At 41.4% G+C, this 25,653-nt stretch overlaps 1 protein-coding gene across 1 annotated transcript in view; it reads left to right on the top strand.

Annotated features, from left to right (window-relative positions):
• The window catches only part of LOC123519070, a 326,293-nt gene that overhangs the window by 224,033 nt on the left and 76,607 nt on the right, over positions 1–25,653 (top strand). Inside the window, exon 9 of the mRNA XM_045280247.1 lies at positions 16,867–17,000. Coding sequence (XP_045136182.1) covers positions 16,867–17,000 — 134 coding nt within the window. The remainder of the gene's footprint in view (positions 1–16,866; positions 17,001–25,653) is intronic.

Below are 25,653 nucleotides of genomic sequence, written 5' to 3'. Positions count from 1 at the left end.
CCTGCCCTCACCATCTTGCCTCTAATGACTTCCACGGCTTGAGAGAAATAAAAATGTAAGACGACCAGTCACTTAGAGAATAAAAATGATATCTTTAATATCAAGGCAAGTAGAAAGGGGTTTGTCTACTCGTTCATTGCAGTTTATATTCCTTTAAATTAAAATAACAATTATAACAGTATCTCCACCTCCGCCAAGAACAACAGAATGAAAGGAGAAAACGTATCGAGAAAGAACACACTGCCAACGAAAACAAAGAGCAGAGAAGGGAAGAGAGAGGAAGAGAAAAGCACAGCAAGAGAAAACAGGCAAACTAAAGATAAGGCGAAACATAAACCTTAACGACCCCATTCAGCTGCATCGCCCCCTGTCCCTCCCCTCTTCTCACTCAGTACAACACCGTAGCCCGCGCCGTGCCCTCGTGAGCCGCCCGGGGATTAAAGCAGGACTGGGGGCAAGAGAGGCGAGAATTCTCCAGCCACGAGTTTCCTTTTTTTTCAACCCAATATATTCCCCGTGAAGTCTTCCCACTCCCCCCAAAAAAGACGCCTACTGACTACTTTGTAATTTACCCAGGCCGACCTTCCGCTCATGAACTCATTAGTGTAGCGCTTCATGCCTCTAAGTCTTAATTGTTTTCCACTCCGTCGCTCATCTTTTGTCCCTTAGAAGTATAATTAATCTGCTAACCGTAATTAATTCAGTGGCCTTGGCGTTTCACTTTTATAGAGTAGCGTGAGTTTACGTATAGTTAGTTTCTCTCCGTGTTTTCTTTCTCCTGTGTAATGTTTATTCTGCACGGTCTTCGTGTTCATTAAATCATCGGAGTTCCACGAAGTTTATGGAAAATATGCCTGATAAAGAAATGGCTCTTCCTCCTGAAAGTGTGCGCTACATAGCTTTGTATGACGTGAGGTGGTACATGAAGATACAAATAATCTGAAACACTGTTGTATAATTCAAATCAGTTGATCAATGCACCAATATTTCTTTTAACACTTCAATGTTAGGGTTTCTTTTGAAGACCAATGAAATGATCTGCAAGATAGAAGTACAATTTCGCAGACATCTTTGGCAGCAAAATCTAATAAAGGAGAGAGTTCTGTTATTCAATCAATTGTTTTAAAATAACTCAAAATAATGGGTAAAAAACATTATTGAGTTTTCAATATGTTTGATAAATTAATTCGTTACTATATTTGAGTCACTGTCAAAGAATAAAGCAACCAAATATACTCTAAGATTGACCAATATATACTACTACTCTAGTGCTACTGTTGTATTATATCACCCAAGCCCATGCGTGCTAAATCAAGACACCAGCAGCTTAATCTAACGTTCTGAAGCACAGAACAATTCTTTCCTACATGCCTCACGTTAATTCAATATCACATGGGGTTACAAATGTTCGTACCGGTATTGTGACTCAAATCTCTTCCCTATATATACTATATCGTGATGTCTCTCAGCTCCTGCTGCTGGACGAGGAACCTAGCACACACCTCAGCCAAAAAGATATTACGAAAGTGACTCGCCGCCGGGTCAAGATGAAGTAGGGTGGCAGTAACCTTCGCTACGGCATTTCCCTTCTGGATTTATAGCGCTGGTACGTGAGCAGAGGCCCGAGGATGCATTCTGCTTCCACGACACTCCAACATGAACGCAATTTCCAAAGCAGGAGTCTAAGCAAAAGGGTAAGAGAGTCGATCGGGAGTCTGGAGGCTCCTTGCACCTCCGTCATCGATATGCCTCGATGCAACCACTGTGTTCATGTATATTTTTGAGAGACCAGAGCGCGGCGGTAGGAGATAGCTACTTTATGGATGCTGTTCATTCTGTTATTATAACCAACCGACCAAGAGTGCTACCAACAGATAGAGAGAAATGTGTGTTTCGGGTAATTTTTGCAACGACATCGCCAAGGAATATTATTTTTTTTACTTATGCAAGAGCTTTCTGTATATTGCTCTTGAAAGACTGTTCGGGACACTGAAGACACAGGCAAAGGTAAAGTTACGTATTATTATGTCACTATGACAATAGCAATTTATCTTTAATCTATTTGTTAAATGTGGCATAGGGACAGTCTATGTGCAGATGTTAACACCGTGATTCGACAGTAATTTATCTAATACTGAGGTGTGGAAGTAGGTATACACCTACGTAGTTTCTATCTGAAATCTAACTCAGTGTTGAACATAAATGAAGGAAAAGAATAGTGATATTTACTCCTAATCAATAAAGGGGTAAGAAGTGTTATGACATGAAGTGGAAAGTTATAAGAGGATGTAGGTAGGATAAAGTCTGACCTCTGACAATAAAAGAAGAGTTACGACCTTGATAAAGAGAGGAAAAAAAACTGAACCCCTTCCTTAGTGAACAACGCAAGTCACGCGAGAACCAAAGAGGAAGAGTAAAATGTGCGGCAAGACGATTCAAAGACAAGATAAAACAAGACATTTATCACCCTGCCACAAATCCTCAAAATAAGACGAACGGGAAGAGAATACACTCTGGCAACCACCTTAATCCTACGGCTATAAAACTCTCTCTCTCTCTCTCTCTCTCTCTCTCTCTCTCTCTCTCTCTCTCTCTCTCTCTCTCTCTCTCTCTCTCTCTCTCTCTCTGTGTGTGTGTGTGTGTGTGTGTGTGTGTGTGTGTGTGTGTGTGTGTGTGTGTGTGTGTGTGTGTGTGTGTGTGTGTGTGTGTGTGTGTGTGTGTGTGTGTGTGTGTGCGTGCGTGCGTGCGTGCGTGCGTGCGTGCGTGCGTGCGTGTGTGTGTGTGTGTGTGTGTGTGTGTGTGTGTGTGTGTGTGTGTGTGTGTGTGTCTGTGTGTGTGTGTGTGTGTGTCTGTGTCTGTGTCTCTGTATGTGTGTATGTGTGTGTGTCTGTGTCTGTGTGTGTGTGTGGGGGGAGGGAGAAGTGGAGAAGTGTTTCTTAACTCCTATCCACTTTGCGCTCGGTTTCCTAAATGGTACCTTCAAGAAAACAACTCGCAGCTCCCTCCTCCTTTCCCTCCACAAGCCTCACGGACCCTCACGCACTGCTCTCCTTCACCTGCAGGCAAAGAAAAGACCAGGTTAAAGCGACTCCTCCAGGAATGCATGAAGGAAAAACCAAGCTATACGAAAGGACATACATTTCTAGCATTGTGAAACCAGTAGACGTTTTTAAATGAAGAGGACATGTGACAAGGAGAAAGACACAAAGGGAATGAGATGTATTTTTTTCTGTTCTCGTCTTCGTGTGTATGTGTGTAAGTATGTCTGTCTATAAAAGCAGAAAGAGAGGACGCACAAGATATATAACACAATGTTTGTTAATTCTCTCCTGCTCTCATCTTCTCTGCTTCTTACATTTCATCTGTCACACAAACACATGCTACAAGTACACCCTCAGGCAGACAACAGACAGGCAGGAATGGGGGCAGGCTTGTACGAAACACTCATCCACAAAGATACATACCCACACACACCCTCACACACATCACTGGCACGTGCGTTCATGCAAACACAACACATGGAAGGAGAGCTACAATTTTGGGGTGACAACCCTGAGACGCTGGGATGGAAGAGCACGTCCCGGCTGACTACGAATATAAATGAGGCGAGGAAGAAAGCGAGGTGAAAGTTCCCGCAAAAGCCAAGGAGAAAGAGGATGAGGAGAAGAAGATACCTACACGCTCCTCGTCTACAGGCAAATTAAGGTCAGATTCCCCCTAGTGGGTAGTAAAGAAGCCCATCACAGCTCCTCACCCATGTCCTAATTGATCGTTCTGAGGTGTGACAAGGTCTTGGAGGGATTCGGTTACTGGTGTGTGTGTGTGTGTGTGTGTGTGTGTGTGTGTGTGTGTGTGTGTGTGTGTGTGTGTGTGTGTGTGTGTGTGTGAGAGAGAGAGAGAGAGAGAGAGAGAGAGAGAGAGAGAGAGAGAGAGAGAGAGAGAGAGAGAGAGAGAGAGAGAGAGAGAGAGAGAGAGAGAGAGAGAGAGAGAGAGAGAGAAAGAGAGAGAGAATACCATGCTGTTCCTTCTTTTAGGTACAGTGCAGTCTTTGTAAACTTTGTTGTTGTTGTTGGAAGTGTTTAAATGTATCGAGAGAGAGAGAGAGAGAGAGAGAGAGAGAGAGAGAGAGAGAGAGAGAGAGAGAGAGAGAGAGAGAGAGAGACCAACTGTTTGGGTTCAGATCTGGAAGGTCAACCTCCGACCTGATGATGCTCCTCACCAGGCAGTGGCAGGACGCCCTCGACGACGGCAAGGACACTGTCGTGGTTGCCTTGGACATAGCAGGAGCATTTGATAAAGTATGGCACAGAGGCTTACTAGAAAAGCTCCGTGCTAAAGGCATCCAGGGTGGCTTGTTACGACTCCTGGGAAATTACCTGCAGGACAGAAGCCTCAAGGTGGTTGTCAACGGGCAAACATCTGAGTCCCTGCCTGTGGAGGCATCAGTGCCACAGGGTTCAATTCTTGGCCCACTCCTGTGGAATATCTACGTGGATGACCTTCTCCAGCTACTGCCAGGAGTCATGGCCTATGCTGATGACTGCACCTCTCCTATACCTATCCACGCCAGGACAGTGGGCGGGCTGCTGAGGCCATCAATCAGCAGCTACGAGTGATAAAGGAGTGGGGTGCTCGCTGGCAAGTGACATTCGCGCCGGAGAAGACACAGGCAATGGTTGTCTCTCGGTCCCCAGCCGCCATGGCAGCAATGGCAGGAAAGTTGTCTTTTGGCGCTGCTGCTCTCCCACTCCAAGATGACGTCAAGATACTTGGAGTGGAGGTGGATCGAGGGCTGAGGTTTGACAGCCATGTCAAAACCATTGCCAAGAAAGCCTCTCACAGGATCTCCGCTCTCAGAAGGATCGCCAGTTTCCTCGACAGGAAGGGAGACTGCTGCTGTACAAGGCACAGGTGCGGCCCCACCTTGAGTACGCAGCTCTCTCCTGGATGTCCTGTGCCGCCACACACAGAAGGAGACTGGACAGCATCCAACGCCGCGCCATACGGCTAGTAGATGCTGCACTACCACCTCACCCAGAGCCTGAGCGTCCTCTTGATTCACTGGAACACCGCAGAGACGTGGCAATGATCGTAGTGTTCCATAAGGCACAGGTGCAAAGAGTGCCACATCTGGCAGGGCTGCGTCATTCTCTAAGAGTCTCCACACGGAGCACGAGAACGGTGTTCAATGGTGGTGATGCCGTAGAAGTGCCGCGTTCCCATGGGTGTCAGCAACAACGCCCCTTCGTTGGAAATATCTCCAGGATGTGGAACTTGTTCACTGCCGTGGTGCCTCACGTCCAGGAGATGAACACTCACAGTGTCAAAATGATGGCTCCTAAGTGGAGACAGACACTGCCAATTCCATTGCACTTATCGTGACGTGACACTCAGTGCAGTGCAGTGCGATGAAAGAGTGAATAGTGCTCCATTTATATACTGACCATTTAGTCTTAATGCAGCACGTATAGTTATAAAGTACATTAAAATATGTAGCATACTGAGTCTATCTTAAGAAATATTGTATATTTATCTATCTTGAGAGTTTTGTAAATATTGTAACCAAATAGGTAGTATTACCCTTAGAATAGATAGCACACGACAGTGTGCCTTTGGGTGCATAGTCCTATGTACAAAGTTATGTTTAAATAAGAGAGAGAGAGAGAGAGAGAGAGAGAGAGAGAGAGAGAGAGAGAGAGAGAGAGAGAGAGAGAGAGAGAGAGAGAGAGAGAGAGAGAGAGAGAGAGAGAGAGAGAGAGAGAGAGACTTGACAATGCTGACTAATTGGGAGAGGATAATTTCATGTTTACAAAGGGTTATACAGGAAAAACAGGCTCTTTGAAAGTTACTGATTTACAACGCGGAATTACTACAGCACATGTGGTACTTCAGGATAGAATAGGATAAGACACCTCCCCAACCACCTCTACGTCTTGTGACTTCCCGGCTTGGTGCAGTGAGAGCAGTACTGACATTAAATCCTGTACAAAGAAACCATATAAAGAGCGAAAGAAAAGAAGTCTCTTTTAGTTCATGGTGTTCAAGAACGATGTTGACATTGTTAAATCCAAGATGAGATTTTTTTTCATACATTCGTTTTTTTTTTTCTTTGTTTTTTTTCGCTCAATTTTTCCTGTTATCATAGTTTTTTTTTTACGGTTATATGTGTGTATATATATATATATATATATATATATATATATATATATATATATATATATATATATATATATATATATATATATATTTTTTTTTTTTTTTTTTTTTTTTCTTCAGAGCTTAGTTTAGTTTTAACGTTTACAGTCTTTTCTCGTTAGAAAATAAGTTAGTTTACGTGAAGCTTTCTGTCTCCATTTTCCAACTACAGATATCTTCAGTGTAACCTATTTTCTTTTTTTTTCATTACCCTTTTGACCAGTGATCTTTTTACGTACAAATAATATACACTGATGTCTACACTAGCCTCATTCATATCCGCTAGATCAGTAGTTCTCAAACTGTATTCCCCAGGTTTCCGTGAAGACCAGTCAAAGGTTCCATGATAAAAATACGTTTGACAAAAGCTTACCTTAACCTATTAACATGAACAAGATTGAATAAAAGTAGGTATGAAAGGAATTAAATCATTTGCATCTTGAGAGAGAGAGAGAGAGAGAGAGAGAGAGAGAGAGAGAGAGAGAGAGAGAGAGAGAGAGAGAGAGAGAGAGAGAGAGAGAGAGAGAGAGAGAGAGAGAGAGAGAGAGAGAGAGAGAGAGAGAGAGAGAGAGAGAGAGAGAGAGAGAGAGAAAGGAGGTTTCACCAACTTGGCAGGGAGTTCAGCAAATATTGGGTGAGGGGGTCGTAGAGAGGTTCTGCCGAACACCAGGTAGTGCGAAAAAGGTTCCGTAAGTTTGAAAAGTTTGGGAACCACTGCGCTAGATGAAAAGACAAGACTGAAGGAAAGCACTATTTATGAATTGCCCAAACAGTCAGTTCTTCACACCTTCATGGAATGCTTGCATAATTATCAAACTAAAGCGCACAAGATATCTTCGCTGCCAAAGAAGAATCTTACTAAGCATCCTATCTGACCAGAAAGAAGAGACAGTCGCTGCAAGATTTCTGATACAATTAGTGAGATAACCAAGTTACCTGAAAGAGAAGGACTAGGAAAGGAAAGAAGAAGAAGTAGGCGACCATTAAACGAAGGAATGAGTGAAGTGGATGACTCGAGGAAGTGGAAAGAGAGGACTAAAAAAGACGGGGTAAGATGAAAGTTGTGTGCGTGGGAAGAGATTATTACTTGATTAGATGGCTGATATTTGGCGCCAGAACTAACGTTATAAAGCACAAGAGATGAGATGGCAGGATGTGAGTAAAGAGAAAAGGATAAGTTTATATGACAGAAAATTTACTAATTGACTAACGGATTGATTATTTGACTAATATTTGGCTCCACAATTCTAAGATAATGCACCACCGAGATGAGATGAAAGAATGTGTAGTGCGAGAGGAAAAAAAACTATACGGACAAATACATAGAATGGAATCGACTGAATGATTGGTTGATTGATATTCGGCACCACAACAGTAGGATCATGATAATGCCTGAGATGAGAGACGAGAGGAAAAAGATTATACAAGACACATATTGAAATAACTGACTCACTGACTCACCGACTGATTGATAAAATTAGGAACGCAACATTAGCATCTTAATGAGATGAAATATAATGTAATGATGATAGTGATATATGATGGTATGATTTTGTTGTAGAAAATGGAGGAAGGAACGATGGAAAATATGTTGCTGATGAAAAACGAGGAAAGGAGAGGAGTGGATAAATGAAGATAAAAGAGAGACAGGAAGATGCTGACAGGAGAGGATTGCCAGTGTCATGAGAGAACAAAAGAAGCTAGATGCGAATGGAAAAGAAAACTTGAAGAGGAGACTGAAAGGAGGGACCGAAAGAAAACCTAAAAGTAAAATCAAAAGGATGAAAAGAAGATAAAAATAACGACAAACAGACACCGAAAACTAACCAAAAACATGAAAGACCATTTTTCTATTATCTATTCTCCACTTATAGAATTCTCTCCTTCACTTAGTTGCATAGTTTAGAGTACCAGCTTCATCTTCAATTTAAATTAGCCCCAAAAAAAATCAGTAAATGCTGTTGGTGAAAGTTAATGTATACTCTATTCTTGTCTAACTAATCAATTGAGGGATAGCTGTGTAAATTTGAATCCATAATACTTCAAGATGTAAATTGTGACTATATAGGACCGTCTTATGACAAAGCGAGGCCACTAGGAGTCTCTCTTGCAATGCTAAGGAATGAGATGTTAACTTTATTCGCCACGGAATCTAATAATAGCAACGAAGTAACGCCAACGTGCAATTTTTCTCTAGCACTCCCATTGTTCGGATTATTTCCCATTAACATTTTCATTACAGCGAATTATTGAGCCAATATATCACTTGAGAATAATTTGGCGTGATCCTCTCCGCTGCATTCTCCGCTGCATCCCGAAAAGGCTCAGGATTACCCTAAATTGCATTAGTGTCGCTCATAACGACCCACTGACCTCTAAATCAGGATAGCGAGGTACGCGGCCTCCCCTTCCTAATACCACTCACGACCCTGCCGCCCTTCCCGTCCCCGCCACCTCCCGCCCTCCCCTCATGGCGTGGGTTCAGGCAGGAGTGGCTGGAGTTTGGGATTGGTAGTGCCGCTGAGCTAAGAGGATTGTTCCAAAAGTTACTGGAGGAAGCGAAGGAAGAGAGATGCCAAACGAAATTCCGCCTCCGCAGATGGATAACTGCCCTCTTACTCTGCATTAATGCCGCTGTCGCTGTGATTAAGTGCAAAACCCTCCAGTAGTGTGTGAAGATTGACAGGAACCTGTAAGTTAATCCGATTCTGCGTCCGAGTGAAGTAAAGGCCGATCAAGCCGCGCAGCGTGAAGTGACGTGACGGTTTTGGGTTAACTTCTGGCAGAACTTCTGGGAAACTTTGCCAGGAAGTCTACATTTGTAGTAATGCGCCTACCACCTGCCATTAATAATCAATTCCACTCCACTATCCGAGACAGAAGCAGTTAAAAGAAACAGTGAGAGAATTAACGAAGAATATGATCACTCAGAGTGGATCATAAACATAAATCAAATCATCCTGCATGCATACACCATACACCGCCACTAACCTCCATACACTCTCCCTGAAGGACTCCAGCCACCCAACACATAAGATGACTCGATCTGATAGTTACGTTAAAATATCACAGTAAACTGTATGGCACTATATGACACAATTCCGTTGCCCGAAGATAATTAATGAAACAATGGATCATACGTCTAGATTCCATATATTTCTGAATGATGAAAATGTAATATATGTTTGTTTTGAGAGAAAAAAAAAACTGATAAATGCAGCTTCAATAAAGAGATCCAACATCGTAAGTGTAACCGAAAGAAAATCAGGTTCGACAGAATATTTGATAGAAAACGGCAAGTAAAAATGGCAAATGGAAAGGAAGAAGAAGGATCGGTCTTTCCTTTTAAACTGGCAGGTAATGAAGCACTGGACGGGGCGGAGGGTTGGAGGGATCAGAGGAGAGGATGAGGAACCAAGAGAAGGGAGAGTGGGAGGGTGGTGGAGTGGAAAGAATACATAAAAGAAGAAAATTATGAAAGGAAAGAAAAGGAAGTTGCAGTAATGCCTGACTTATGGAGTGAAAAGAGGTGAACATAAGAAAAGAAAGATAAATTTGAAAGTTTCAGTAATTCCATGGCTTAGCAGCAAGTGTTTTACATGTGTATGTATATTTAAGCAGAAAGTGTGACCAGGTTGTTTATGAATTATTGCATTGCTATGGTAATGCTGTAATGATACTCAAAGTACTGTGAAGGAAAAGTATTTGAATGCACACGTGAAAGTCAGAATTCGATGTTAACATAATATTTTCTAAGCTACAGAACAACTTATTCAAGAAACTGTATGAAAAAAAAATGTCAAAATGCAAATGATTGTGAGAAAATAGTGTGAAGCTAGTTTAACAAGACTGTCATAAAATTTTCATTCACGTTTAAAATAGAATGACGAAGACCTTAATTCTTAGACAATACAGCAGAAAATACCTCAATAACGAGTTGATTTCCGAATAAAAGATTCTCAATAAGCTTCAAAGAACAAACATAATAGACTGAAAATTTTATTAAAGCCTTTCTTTCTTTTTCCACTACAAATTTGAATACCTCTCTGATAACTTTCTCCAAGAGTTCTTTGTATGTTTGTGTAATTATTTTCTCTCTCTCTCTCTCTCTCTCTCTCTCTCTCTCTCTCTCTCTCTCTCTCTCTCTCTCTCTCTCCTCGGCCACAACCCAAGATAAACACAGTTTGGGTGATGACAGAAGCAGTAAACGTGAAGCAGAGACGCAGGCCGTACACAGAATAGATCATGGTCTGCGTCTTCTCCTGGTACCGATCTTTATGCAAATCCGACTCTAATTTTAGATTCTTGAGACGGACCACAAAAGGCCTAGAGGCAACTTCATTTTCCCCACAAGGTTCTACTGCGACATGTTCTTTCTTATTCATATTCAATTCACCTAAAGTCGTCCAAAAGGTATTGAATTAAGGTCTGCTGTCTATTTCTTCCCTTCCCTTCACTCCTCTCACTACTCCCTTTGCACATGCCATCTCCAGAAAGCGAAGCGTGGAGGGGAATTGGTGGCAAGCACAGCCGGAGTTACAGAATCTCGAGTTTGCAAGGCTGGGATGGGTTATGGAGGCGTAAATCTAGCGGCTTTGTCCGTGTGTTAGAGGCCGAGTCGCGTCCGTGAATAGAGGTAAAGTTGCTGCTGCTGATGCTGCTGCTCTTGAAAGACTGGGGCTTTGCACGGAAGACTTTTGTTCAGACATTTATTTCATAGACCTTTGTAGACAGTTCAGCGCCGTTGTTATGGTTATATTTATATTCTACGTATTTTCCCCTTAAGAATTCTGAGTATTTTTTAATAACGGATATTAGACTATATATTCTACACAAAAACACACATTCACATCCTTTCCGCCATTGAACCCACTATCAAACTTCCCCGGTAGAGAACAGTCCATGAAAGGGGGAAAATGTCCAAACAAATGTACCAGCATCCAGCGGTCTTGCGTCTGGAAAATCGCAGTTTAACAAGGAATACACTGCCTGTGTCTGCGTGCTTCGAGTCCTGAGGGAACGCCTTAAATAAGCTTTAGTTGATGTTCAACTGCTGCACGTCACCTGAACGACCGCACTCTCAACATATTTATTATTCTTTTCTCTTTCCGCTCGTGTGTTTGTGTATGAGGAGGAAGGGAGAGTAAAATCCACACACAAACATCCTTTCCTCCTCAGCACATTGTAATCTTTAGGAAAAATACAGCCTCCTTTGCCCAGCTAAGTGATGAGAAGTAAGGGAAAGGAGGGGAAACGGGAGGGAAAACCAGATGACCCGTTCTCTGCGGGTCGATGCGCACTTCTGAGTATATCAAAACAAGATGAGGTCCCTGCTTCGGGCTCGTGATGGAGCGTTGGAGGAGGGATGAAAGGAGAAGAGCACGAAGGGTTACAGGGTGGAGCTGTAGAAGGACTTGAGTGTGTGGAGCATTTACACTGGATCTGAACTTCACTTATACAAACACATCTTCCTTAAATATCACTTCATACGTTCAAATCTTCCCTACTTACCATTGTTCTATTTCTCTGTTTATTCGTGCCCCGCGAAACAATGAACTTTAATAAATTACTAATAAATTAATATTAGATGAGTTAGCTGGTCTCAAGAAAAGTAAAAGCTGGAGAATTCGGGAGCTCTAGAGAGCCTGGTGGCTAGATAAGGTCCCGGGAGGTTGATAAATCACATCCACGGAAAGAGAGAGAGAGAGAGAGAGAGAGAGAGAGAGAGAGTGAGAGTGTGTGTGTGTGTGTGTGTGTGTGTGTGTGTGTGTGTGTGTGTGTGTGTGTGTGTGTGTGTGTGTGTGTGTGTGTGTGTGAGAGAGAGAGAGAGAGAGAGAGAGAGAGAGAGAGAGAGAGAGAGAGAGAGTGTGTGTGTGTGTGTGTGTGTGTGTGTGTGTGTGTGTGTGTGTGTGTGTGTGTGTGTGTGTGTGTGTGTGTGTGTGTGCTTGCGTTCTGTTAAGAAGCATGCTGGAGCCGCATAATGGCTGGTGAACCCCCATGACCCAACCAAACTTCATTCAAAAAAATAAAACAAAATAAAAAATAAATTAAAAAGTTGGCAAAAGAACAACGAGAAAACTTGGCTATGGAGATAAAAACAGAACGACCACCATCACCACCATTACCATTACCATCACCACCACCACTATCACCAACACTAAGAGTAGCACTTCCCCCCCCCCCTAAATTAAAAACATCCTAATATTACTGCACCCACCATTTCCATCACACATTCAGCCACCAGGACCCGAAGGACACACGCCCGCTGGTGACTTGCGGTGCTGAGGGCTCGAAAACTTTTGGGGTTCATGAGCACAGGAAATGCAAGCTCTTCCTGGCTGCCACCGAAATGTGTTTATGTGATTTCACGCTTAGATTTGAACTTGGGACGCCAGGCAAGCTACGGAGGAATGAAATGTGGCGATGGGAAGTAAGCGGATTGAGAGAGAGAGAGAGAGAGAGAGAGAGAGAGAGTTTGTAGGTTAGGTCTGACTTGGTTTTTTTCTTTATTTCTAAGATAATTTGAGTTCTAGTAAAGTAGTAGTAATAGTAGTACTAGTAGTGGTAATAGTAGTAGTAGTAGTAGTAGTAGTAGTAGTAGTAGTAGTAGTAGTAGTAGTAGTAGTAGTAACAGAAGTAGGAAGCATGACAACAAAGAAAAGCGTACGAAACCAAGAACAACAAGACAAAACAAAGAAGGCAACTCTTCGTACAATAACTGTGAAATAGTAATCAAATTTATGAGTGTTGCACAAAGAGTCCTAATTCTCCTTCCCTTCCTCCTCCTTTCTTAACTCCCTTTCCTTATCCCATTCCCATCATTCCATTCCATTTCTTCCTTCCTTACTTCGTCCTTCCTTTCCTCCCCTTGCCTACTCTATATCTTTCTTCCCTCTTCCTTCCCTTTTTCTTCTTTTCATTCCTTCCCTTACAACCTCTTTCCTTACTAAACTTATTTTGCTTACTCCCTTTGATCACTATATTCTCTCTCTCTCTCTCTCTCTCTCTCTCTCTCTCTCTCTCTCTCTCTCTCTCTCTCTCTCTCTCTCTCTCTCTCTCTCTCTCTCTCTCTCTCTCTCTCTCTCTCTATATATATATATATATATATATATATATATATATATATATATATATATATATATATATATATATATATATATATATATATATATATATATATATATATATATATATATATATATATATATATATATATATATATATATATATATATATATATATATATATATATATATATATATATATATATATTCATAGGAATATCAAATTCAGTATTATTCTTTCCAGTACCACAATCCTTCCTCCTCCTCCTCCTCCTCCTCCTCCTCCTCCTCTTCATGGTTGTCATTCTTTTCCTCCTCCACCACCAAAGACCATCTCTTCTTCCTTCACCCGTCCTTCTCCTCTTTCTCCTTCTTCTCTTCCTTTTCTTCCTTATCTTACTGTTCCTTATCATCATCTTTTTATTACCTCTCCCTCTTTCTGATCCCTTTCTTTTATTCATTATATTTTTAACTCCTCCTCTACCTCCTCTGATTTACATTTTTCCCCTTTCCTTGATTTGATTTTTTTTTTCTCTATTTCTTCTACCTTTGTCTTTCTTTTTCTTGGGTATCTTGCTTTTTTTTCCGTATCTAAATTATGTTTTTTTTTCTATTTGTTTCCCTGCTTCATGATTTTACTTTGCTTCCTATTCCTGCTTCTGCTGCTCTTGTCTTCCTCCAAATCCTTCTACCATCTATCTTCTCCCTTTCTCCTTCACCGCGCCTCTCTCTCTCTCTCTCTCTCTCTCTCTCTCTCTCTCTCTCTCTCTCTCTCTCTCTCTCTACCACCTTTTTCTTTCACACCTTTCCCTCCCGTCGCCATTACTCGTGGAAGTATTATCGGAAACCTTTCTTGTTAATTTGTTCTAAAACGTTGCTGTCAAAGAGGTGGTGGTGCTGGATCTTGTTCCTTCCTCCTCATTTATGCTTCTGTTCCTCTTGTTAGTTTACCTCAGTGTTATCTTATTGTTATTATTTTCTTGTTTTATTTCTGTTCTACTTCGTTCGATTTTTTTTTCTTTTTTTGTGTGTGTTTCTTTTTAGTCCAAACTTATTATTGTTTTTTTTTCAGTCTTGCCTTGTTTTTTCTGATAATTTTCCTCTTTTTTGTCTATTTTTGTTATTTTTCATTTATCGTTATTTTTTTGTTTCTTTTCCCTTTTCATTACTTTTTAATTATTTCTGCCTCTTCCTCTGCATTCTTTTTTTTTCAATAGTTTCTCTGTTTTTTGCTCCATATTTCTATTTTTTTTCTTTCACTCACTTCATCTTCCTCTCCTCTTCCACACCATAAATCCTCTATTCTTCCTCCTCCTACTCCTCCTCTTCCTTCCCGTTCCTCCTCCTGTCTACCTTCCCTCCTCCTTCTTCTCTACTTCCCCTTTAAAGGTGACGACGGTAATTCTTGTCACCCTAATTAAGGAGAAAAAGCACCTGTCCTTCACCTGTCTGCGGGGCGATTGATTTTTTTATCAGATGTTGTTCACCTGTAATATTAATGATTCTAATATTAATTTTTTGTCCCCCTTTCCCCTAATAGATAAAGTTTTTAATAAAAGAGTCCTCGCCAAAACGATTTTTCCAATAATCTATAAATTTCAATGTCTTTCCATTAATCATTAAAGAAAACTTAAATTCGTAGAGAGATTTTTTTTTATCTCATTTATAATTTATTTTCATTTTCATACTATAAAATATTTTACGGTTTCATTTCAAAATACTCTGTGTTTAATTGGACGCCATTTTTTTTTTTTCACTTTCCGCATTCTTTTTATTTAGAAAATGGTACTTTCAAAGCAGCAGTAAAAACGCGTGGCCTGCTAGGTGGCGTTTTTCTACCATTATAGACTGTAGTACACAAACATCTTTACTTATACCGCAAACATTAATACACCACTAAATTTCGGATAAAGGTGTTTGCGTCTTCTTTCTTTTCTATTTTTTTTTTACTTTAACTTCTAAAATTTCTCCACCTAACAAAGATACATCTCATCTTCCTCCTATTCCGTCTCTTTCTCCTTCTCTGCTTTAACAACAAACTCATTCTTTCCTGTTTCCAGTTATCCCTTGTGCTTCATCCTACCACTACTCCGTTCCAACTAACAAATACCCTGTCCTACTTTTACTTTCCGTTCGGTCTCCCTTTCCTCTGTTGCTTTCTAAATAGAAAGGAGCGGACCTCGCCGTGACGAGGCAGTCCACTAAGCTGGAAACTCCCTTGTGATCGCGCGCTACGGAAGTTTTAATTGACCCGTAAACACAGCTACACAGACACTCAGGAGATCGAGAGCCACTGTAACGGGACAGCCTGACCGTCTCACCACTGGAAAACCATTAACGGAAACATGGGTACGATAAATAGGCAGAGATTCATAAATAAAATGATGGGTAAGACAAGGTAAAGAAGTCCCGTGGCTACAATGATGAAGACACGAGGGGTGAGGGGATAAAGGAGGTGTGGGGTGACAGGCCCGTGGGAATATGAGGTGTGAGGAATAGTGGAGTAAGTGAAGCGTGGTGCACAGGAATGGGAATGATGCACAGGGGAAATGAATGGTGCTAGCGTGAAAAGAAGGATTAGAGAGAGAGAGAGAGAGAGAGAGAGAGAGAGAGAGAGAGAGAGAGAGAGAGAGAGAGAGAGAGAGAGAGAGAGAGAGAGAGAGAGAGAGAGAGAGAGAGAGAGAGAGAGAGAGAGAGAGAGAGAGAGAGAGAGAGAGAGAGAGAGAGAGAGAGAGAGAGAGAGAGAGAGAGAGAGGCATTGGAATAGAAACAAAATTAAGGACGATGATAAGGAACAATTTTTGTCTCCTTAACCCTTCCCCCTTGACTGTATATTACTGCCCCACAGAGTACATTATCAAAAGACTTTTCACGTAAATTAAGACTAATTTCCTGAATAAAAGTGCTGTATTTAATTACATGACGGTCCAAATTAACACTGCTGTCTACTTAATGTGTTGAAACTTCCACCCATTTAATTTCCTTTTATTGATGCTCTAATTTTTTTATTGGTTAGCCACGATTTTGTTTTTCGCAAGTTCAGTATATACGTTGTGTTTTATCTTATAATAACCGGCTCATCTTTCACTTCCACTGTCTACACACTCTTATTTCTTTGTTGCCTCAAGTTTGATAAACAGAGAGACTTTTGCAATTTGTCTTTATGTATGTGGGGAAAGCTGGCTAAGGGCAAGAAAAAAAAAATGGCTCACTTAGTTGCCAACCCCGTTGCAGATCCGAAAGAGTTAGTCAAAAGAAAGGGATAAATGTCTTAAAACTTCCTTTTAAGCTTAAATGAAGTCAAGTGAAAGGAAAGTGGAAATACAGCAGGCAGGGAATTCTAGAGCTTATCAGCGAAAAATATGAATTAAGTACTGTGATGGAGAATAAGAGTAATTTTCTTCTGTGTAGTTTCATTTCTGCCCAACAACGACGACTAAGGTTACAGGAATGAAGCAACAAGTGGCATGCCATCAGCCAAAGAATTACCTGTACAAGACTATTATTTTTCCCTTTTACATATAAACTCTCTCTGTTTCTTCTTGGGCTTTTCACAGGTCGTAGGCAAATTTTCTCTCTTCAGTGATCGCAATTCTTCTTCCTGCAGATCATGTCGCTTCGGGTGGGGTCAGTTCGGGCAAGCTCCGCCGAGTACTACGTCTCCAAGATCAAACCCGACCTCTGGGAACACATGAAGCCAAACCTTGTTAATGACTTCACCAATGGTCTCCAACGTCTTCGGTAAGTACCTGCGCTCTTCCTCGTCCTCGTCCTCCTCCTCCTCCTCCTCTTCCTCTTCGTTTTCCATTCTCCTCCTCCTCCTCCTCCTCCTCCTCCTCCTCCTCTTCCTCCTCTTCGTTTTCCATTCTCCTTCTCCTCCTCCTCCTCCTCCTCTTCGTTTTCCATTCTCCTTCTCCTCCTCTTCCTCCTCCTCCTCCTCCTCCCATCCTCCTCCTCCTCCTCCCATCCTCCTCCTCCTCCTCCTCCTCCTCCCATCCTCCTCCTCCTCCTCCTCCTTCTCCTCCTCCTATCCTCCTCGTCCTCCTCCTCCTCCTCCTCTTCCTCCTATTCCATCTTCCTTCCTTCTCTTCCTCTTCCTCTTCTCTTACGCGGCAACATATATTCCAGTACAGTATCGTCCAATCAATTCATTCTCCCTTTCTTATCGTCCTCTTTCTCTTTTCATTCCACGTTTCTGTTCTCTTTTACTTCCATTTCTCTTCGTTCTTGTCCTCCTTTTAATTCTCGTTCACTTTTTTTTTTCTCCGCCTTCCCCTCTTTTCCTCCATCTAAATCTTACCTTAATCCTAATCTTTCTTCTCATCGTCCTTCCCCTCCTCCTTCTCCCTTCTGTCCCTTCTCCCTTCTGTCCTTGAGGTAAGCAACAAAGCCCTCCATTCTCTCCCAGGGCAGGTAAACATTCTCGTCGCAGCTCATCACTGTAATTACATTCCTGGTGCTGCTGCTGGTCTGTGGCAGAGACGTTTCATCTATTTTTATTATCGTCCCCTCTCCTCAGTCTCGCTCCTGAAGGGAAGGGCACCACGCTACTTAGATGTTTACCGTTGGAACCACACACACACACACACACACACACACACACACACACACACACACACACACACACCCTCGTTAGGTTTTCTTCAACAGAGCCAATAACATCCTTTCTGTTTGTCTGGATGTTTGGGTATCTCTCTCTCTCTCTCTCTCTCTCTCTCTCTCTCTCTCTCTCTCTCTCTCTCTCTCTCTCTCTCTCTCTCTCTCTCTGATCCATGAATACATATCTAATTATGACTATCTGCGTTATAATTGATATGTTATTACAATTGCTCAGTAATGTACGTGTTTCACCATAATGTTCCAATACCACTTCTAGAATTCCGGAACAAAGTTTCTGTGTTCGTAGACTTCTTTTGATTTTTTTTATTTGTTTCTTACAAAGACTAAAAGATATAAAGAAAAAAAAACATACACTTTTCAGCGAGGCCTGTAGCGATTAATGTGAGAATTAAAAGGATAGTAAACAGTTAGGAGATAAACATGCGAGAAAAAAAAATGCTCCTTAGAGTTTAGTATCTATAAAAAAAAGTTTCTTATTAATCTCTTATTGCATAATTAATAACAGGAAACGTTAATTTTCATAAGGAAATTTTTGGAGTATTACATAAATGAGGCAAAAATTTAAAGGTGGTTGGAAAGAGATTTTGACTTAAACTTTAGCAGGAAGCACCACCGCCCGGGAGGATATACATCACCGGTTCGGCTTAGTGCGCACAGGCCTGAAAATTAATGACTTATTCCCAATCCGGTCTTCATAATGTATCAAAACTTTTCGTAATGTTCGTGCTCTTCTTTTCTCCCGGTATAATTCAGGGGTAGGCGCAGAAGAGTAGCTCCCAGGCTGGCTCTACACGAAAAGAAGTGAAGAGAAGGGAAGGGAAATTAAAGTGAGTGAGTTATGGCGTCACAGCATGGTCATATTGCAGCGGCTAGGGTTACGGGACGCGGCCTTGAGTCACGATAGAAGCTGCAACTTTTAGGCCGCAATTCGAACACTTTACCACTGAGGCAACTTGCCAACTCAACCCCAGGAATGAAAAAGTGACGGAGGACAGATTTAATGAGATAGAAAAAATTGTATGTAATTAGATGATAACGTGTGAAAAATAGAAACCATACGACAATAAAAAAAAAATCACTGGGAGGCGGTGGCGTAGTGGATGAGGTGGTGAACTTCGGATCAGACAGACGTCCATGCGTAGATTTGAGTCCCACCACGTGCCGTCTTGAAAGTTTGTCACTTCTCGAGTAGTTCAAAGTTACCTACATGTCACCATGGTATCCAGGTTCTAGGTGGAGGTGTAATTGCCTTATATCAAAGATGCGTTTGGATGGTGATTTGAGCCCTAAATGGGTACCACTATAAATAAAATTGCATGCGCTGATAATGGGTGGAATCTGGAGAGCGCTTCCCATACTCTTCAAGTATACTTGCAGGTGTTATAGGCTATAACATAAAAAAAAATCAAAACGAGAAGGAGAGCAAGATGAATAATGAAGGAAATAGAAGACCTAGGAAAATCAACTAATTGGTAGGGTTATGAGCCAATAAATTCATAAATGATGAAAGAAAGATAAACCTCCCCAAAAAATCGAAATCATAACAAAAACGAAAGTCAAGAAACGAGGAGGAAAATGAAAAAAAAATAGAAAATAATAGATGTGGAGAGAGATATGAATCCAACAACTCACGAGGCGGAAATAAAACGTAAATAGAAAAATGAAAATGAAAAAAGGAGGAAGAGTCAGGTAATGTTGAGATAAGAGAAAAAAAACAAAACAAGAAGATTCCTCCCCTTAAACTTGTCTTCACCGCGGAAAGAAACAACTATTTGAGGACACGCTGACGTGAAACTCGTATTAAAGTGAGACGGTAAGAGCTAAACCAACACTAGAGAGAAGGATGTGGCAGCAGGAGGCAACGTTACCCTGCTTTGGTGTCAAGGGCGCCACTGGATCCCTTTCATCACTAAGGCAAGATAATAGAAGGGAAAGGCTGTTTGAAGATAGGAGTGACAGGACCGTGAGAAAAGATTAATTACAATACGAAGAATATATATTTTCTTAATGGTACAGTTGGATGTTTGTCTTTTATTTCCTTTCCCTTGTTTCATTTTTCGCTTCTTCTGCTTCTCATACACTTTATTTTTCCTTTTCTCTTCTTTCCTTCCTTCCTCCTATAGGTGTTTTCCTCTTGTTTGTTAACTTCTTGTACCTCTTTTTCCTACTTTTTCCAAATTTCTTCATGCACTTCCTCTTCTTATACTTATTCCTCATCTTGTTCCTCCTCTTTCCTCATCCACTTCCTCTGCTTATACTTATTCCTCATCCTCTTCCTCCTCTTTCTTTTCTGTTCCTTCATCGTCCAAGTCATTCTTCATCACTCTTCATTTTTCTCCTCTCTTCGTCTTCCTTCCACTTTTACTTCGTGGGAACCTGTGTATCTTGTTCGCGTTGCTGAGCCCATTTTCCTCCTCCTCCAGTTATTTTTTCTTTTTGCCTGTTTTTCATCTTCCTGCTCTCCACACCTCCCTTAACATCTCTTCCTTCTCCTCCTCATCCTCTCTTATTCCTCTTTTCTTGATCTCCACTTTCGTTCCTTCCTTCTTTCTTTTTCTCTGTTCTCTGCCATCTGGTAAATTTGGATGCTGTTCTCTTCACTGGAACAAAATATATGATTGTTTTATTTTCTTTTTTTTTTTCTTTTGCGGGTTACTCCAGCATGCTTAACATAAATTAGAGGAAGACTAGAATCATTGTAGTTTGTAGGCGTAACCATTAACCTCATTACAGCCCAGCGTTGGTTAGACAGCCACCACAGCATCACCATAACCATTACCATCACCATTACCACCATGTTCCCCATTTTATTTTTCCCCTACCTCACTCTTCTTTCCCGTCCTCAAACTCTTCCGCCCTTCGTTCAACTTATTTATTACCTCGTCCTGCGATTACTAACGAGGGTAAGGCTGCGGGAAGGGCAGAGCCAAAACCTATAATTTATACATGAATGCATGGGCTTTAATCTAATCACTAAATCACACTGACGCACTGCCAGCAAGAACCGCTTGTTGTTGTTGTTGTCAGTGGAAGCTGAGGTACATTACAGTGTGGTGCTGTCTAAGTCAGGGTATCATGTAGTAGATGGTAATATCGTGGTTTGGATACAGATGGGAGCATAGATGGAGGAAATCTTGGGAAAATCAATGGTAATGTTTTCTTTAAGTGACATTGTATTACGTAATGACCCTGTTACATCATGTCAGACTATGTTACATTAGATCTGTCATGTTAGGTTCGGTAGTCTTGCCAGGTAAGATACAGGTGTGTGATACCAGGTGTGTTGGAATGTGAAGTCCTAATGCCATCCCAACCCGTGGACCTCGTAACGTCAAGTCCCTGCATCTCATTACTATCGCGGTCCGCTCCAGCCATTCCCACCACAGCCACAGCTACCAAAGCCCGGAGCGTCATTGAATAGGCCAATGCGAAAACTGTTTGGCCAACGAAAAAAGAATAAAAAAAATCGCATGTGATGTAATAATGGCACAAAACTGGACGCCTATCATGTCAATACTATCACGGCAAAACATACATTGGGCCATAAATTATTAAAAATATAGGTTAGAGTCACACACACACACACACACACACACACACACACACACACACACACACACACACACACACACACATACACACACACACACACACACACACACACACACACACACACACACACACACACACACAAACACACACACACCTCCCTCTATATGAAAGAAACACTACACTTAAAACTTGCTTCTTTCATTACATTCCTCCATCACTCACATCTCTTCAGTCTTTCCTTCACTTTCCTTCTCTCTAACTTATAAATACCCCAAGCCTCACTCCGCCCCGCCCCGCCCCGCCCCTACCACAAGCATTCTAGTATCTAATAGCAAGGACACTTGTTATTGATCCGCCACAGCCACCCTTCCCGCTAATGTCCTCCAATCAACGTTTATTATTATTATTATTATTATTATTATTATTATTATTATTATCATTGGTATTATCGTTATCATTTCTACTGTTGTTAGTAAACTATTATCATTGCTATTGCTATTACTACAACAACTACTACTGCTACTAATGAAAATAATAATAAAACCTGATTAATTTTCCCTAAACATTTGCGCTGAATGATGTTGCACATAATATACTGTATTTTATGGTAATTGTAGCAGTGATTGTGATGATACACACACACACACACACACACACACACACACACACACACACACACACACACACACACGCACGCACGCACGCACGCACGCACGCACACACACACACACACACACACACACACACACACACACACACACACACACACACACACACACACACATTTCTTTTATAATGTGTATTTTGTTGATGTTATATATAGCACTGAAACTTTTCTTTTTCCTCTCTTTCATGTATTCTTTTTTCCTTCCTGTGAGGGAATATTTTCTTTTCTTCAGCTTCTTTACCTTTTTCCAATATCTCTTTTATGCATCTTCTGTCTATCGTTTTACTATACATTTCTTTTTACCACCGAGTCTTGGCAATGATTTCTCAGGATATTAAAAATTCCTTCCACTTCCTCTGTAACTGTCTGCCTGTCTTTCTGTCTATCTGTCTCATTATCAGTCCGTCTGATTTTCTCTTTTCTTCTTCCTTTCTTTCTGTATGTATATGCTAATCTCTAAGTCTTGCCGTGTCTATCTATCTATCTATCCGTCTGTCTGTCCCTCCATCTCTTCTCCTCTTTTCTCCCATTCCCATCTTCCCGTCTTCTCCATTCTCCTCTCTCTTTTCCTCGCCACTCTCCCAAGCTCCCCTCCTCTCCTGTGTGTGTGTCTCTCCCTCACCAAACACAGGACATTCTAATTACTCATGGACTGTGACAACGAGGCAAACTAACCATCAGCACATCACGTGGGGAAATCAGCCACGGAAACAGACGGTACAGGTGACATACTCGCTTACAAGCTAAACCATCCGAGTGTGTTATGTTCCAACGCAATGGACGAAGAGTAATGGGTAATTATAATGTGCCTCCAGCCGTGTGGTTCGTGTATGTTAAGGCTTCACCTGATGAGATTGTACCATTATATAAATACCAGGGACACTGGGTCTGCGTGCGTGGTGGTGTTAGGTACTGGTATAATCTTCTGAGTGTTTACTGATGATGGTGGTGGTGGTGGTGGTGGTTGAGTTGTGATATTGTGTACTTTTACAATATTCCGTGTGGCGGTAATGATGATAATGCAGTTTCTTTTTTATCACTTTCTCTTCTCTCTCTCTCTCTCTCTCTCTCTCTCTCTCTCTCTCTCTCTCTCTCTCTCTCTCTAGTGCATATTGTTTCTTTTTTGCAAGTTTAGCGTAATTTACAAAACACCACGTGAAAATTATATCGTCTATTATCGTTTCATATTCGAGGTTAGTAATTTGCTCAAAAAATATATATAAAACGTAGATATGGAAAATTTCTTTTACTTTTCCTAATTCTATAGTCTTCAGTGAAGTTCTTTCTTTATCTCTTGTTTTTCATTAAATACCAAAGACACGGACTAAACATGAACATAGACATAGCTCACTACCATTCAGTCACGTTTTCTCTCCTTATCCCATCTTTTTCTTAACGTATAATAAAGACTTGATATTAAAAAACATAACACTAAATTCCCACATAGTGAAATAGACAACACTTCAATTTGTCTTCTTCCCTTCCCAGCCACTCTACGCAAGCACACTCATTCACTATAAGCACACCAGTCACTTCAATCTCATTCCAATTTTCTCTTCCTCTATGCAGCTCTTTAGCTCCGATTTCCCTTCAGGTACCCACATCAAAGCATTCCTCCCTTCACTGGCAGTCGCTTTCCATTGCCGCCTCCACGAACCCAAATAAACAACATATCGCAGGCAGGCAGTCTCTCTCTGTTGCAAATGCCACAGGTATTGGTGAGAAACCGCAACCTTTCTTGATTTTGGGCGCAAATACCTTGCTGTGGCTAATTCTGGTCTCCGTGAATCAGCAGTCAGAAATATACAGGTGGATGGAGGCGCTGCTCTTAATGCACCTACTGTACGTATACCTCAATTCTGAAGTCTAACAGTTTGATTTTTTTTAGTAATTGTCGTTTCTTATTTTTTTTTTTTTATCGTCTCAGTAAAGGAGTGAATATGTACGGTAGTTCCTCAGTCCACCAATATATTTTTTTCTCGATATCATATTTCTTATTTTCTTCAAGTTAACTAGGCATATTTTTTTCTGCATTATTAAGTTTCTTCTTATCTCGTTAGATTAGCCAAGTGTTCTTTTTCCTTTCATAATCATGCACATTTCTTGCTGTCAGCTGCTTCTCGTCCTCTAATTATTACATTTGTTCGTGTTTCTCTATATTTCTCTTTGCAGAATCGTTCATTCATCGCTTTTTGTATTCATTCTGTCGTGTAGTTTATTAAATCACTTTTATTCACGCACCGTCCTTCCAGTTCCCTGTCCGCAGTAATGAGATAAACCCATCCCGCATGACTGGAGGGTAATTGTGCCTCCAGCTGTGAGAAAAGCTCTCATTACTTGTTTATTACCGGAATGTAGTTACGAGCAGCATTCAGCCCTGTCACCTTCACAGCTTCCTCCCCGACAGAGTATTCCTCTCTCTCTTCATTTTCATGTCGTTTACTTTCTTTTTCTTTCCCCAACATATCCCCCCTTTCCTGAGTCTCTCCCTCCGCTTGGCCTTCACTTTCTCGGCTCCTGTACAATCCTGTCCTTTTCCTCTACCTTGTATGCTCCATTTTCTCAGTGCTCTCCATGCACGCCTCCGTTTCCATATCTTATATAGTCAGAGGCCTCTATTCCTATTTCTGCCTTTCCCGTCCTCGCTCACTGTACAACTCCCTGGTGTTTGCTTACCCCCTCATTCTATTTTCACCCATGTACTTTTTTTTCTCCCCTTCACAATCATACTCTCTTCCTTGAAACCTCTATTTCCCTCTCCTTGCCCTTCCTTTCTTCTTTCTGTAAGGCCTCCTCTTCAACGATGTGTGCTACTCTCCCTCAGTCTATTTTCATCCTCTACATGTATCTTTCTCTCAATATACTCTCCCTCCACTTCTCCCTCCTTTCCCTCTCCCTCCCATTCTTCATTTCCTTGCCTCCCTTCCCCTTCCCTTCCCTTCAGTCCCTCCGTCCTATCCACGAGTTAGCGACGCTGGTGTTGCTTTTCCTGGTGGTGACATTTCAATATTCTTATCGTACACGCTGCTCCAGACACAATGGCCGTGAACAATAGGCAGAGTTTAGTGCAGGGAGTAGGTTCTGGCTGAGGCTCGGGAAGATGCACTGCTCAGACCAAGATTATTCGCTGTAACTTCCGAAAGAGCAAGAGCCTCGGGGATAAATAAGGGTGAGGGTTGGAAGAATGGGACGAGACAAAAGAAGAGTACGAAAGGAAGGATTTTTATTTCTATATGTTAACAATTGCTGACCGAAAGCATAAGAGATAAGGTGTTGTTTTTTCTCCAGTGTTTCGTCATATTTTCTCGCAACTCTAAACGATACAGTCTATCGTGTACAGTTAATTCCAAAACCCAAGTGGCCACAGCACGATACTAGACGTGGTGTGCTGATACCAAAGCTAGATGGATGGCGGTCCAAAACCCATTAATAAAAAGCTCGTTACGCTAAATGCTACTTACCAGATAACAAAAGCCATCCCACGTCCTCCACATAAACCTTTGCTATCTAATTTCCGAAAGGAGCAAAACCTTGAGTAATTACTTTTAAAACTTT

Source organism: Portunus trituberculatus, chromosome 44 (genome assembly GCF_017591435.1).
Source record: "Portunus trituberculatus isolate SZX2019 chromosome 44, ASM1759143v1, whole genome shotgun sequence".
NCBI classification, from domain to species: Eukaryota; Metazoa; Arthropoda; class Malacostraca; order Decapoda; family Portunidae; genus Portunus; species Portunus trituberculatus.
This window is presented reverse-complemented; position numbering and strand designations above follow the sequence as displayed.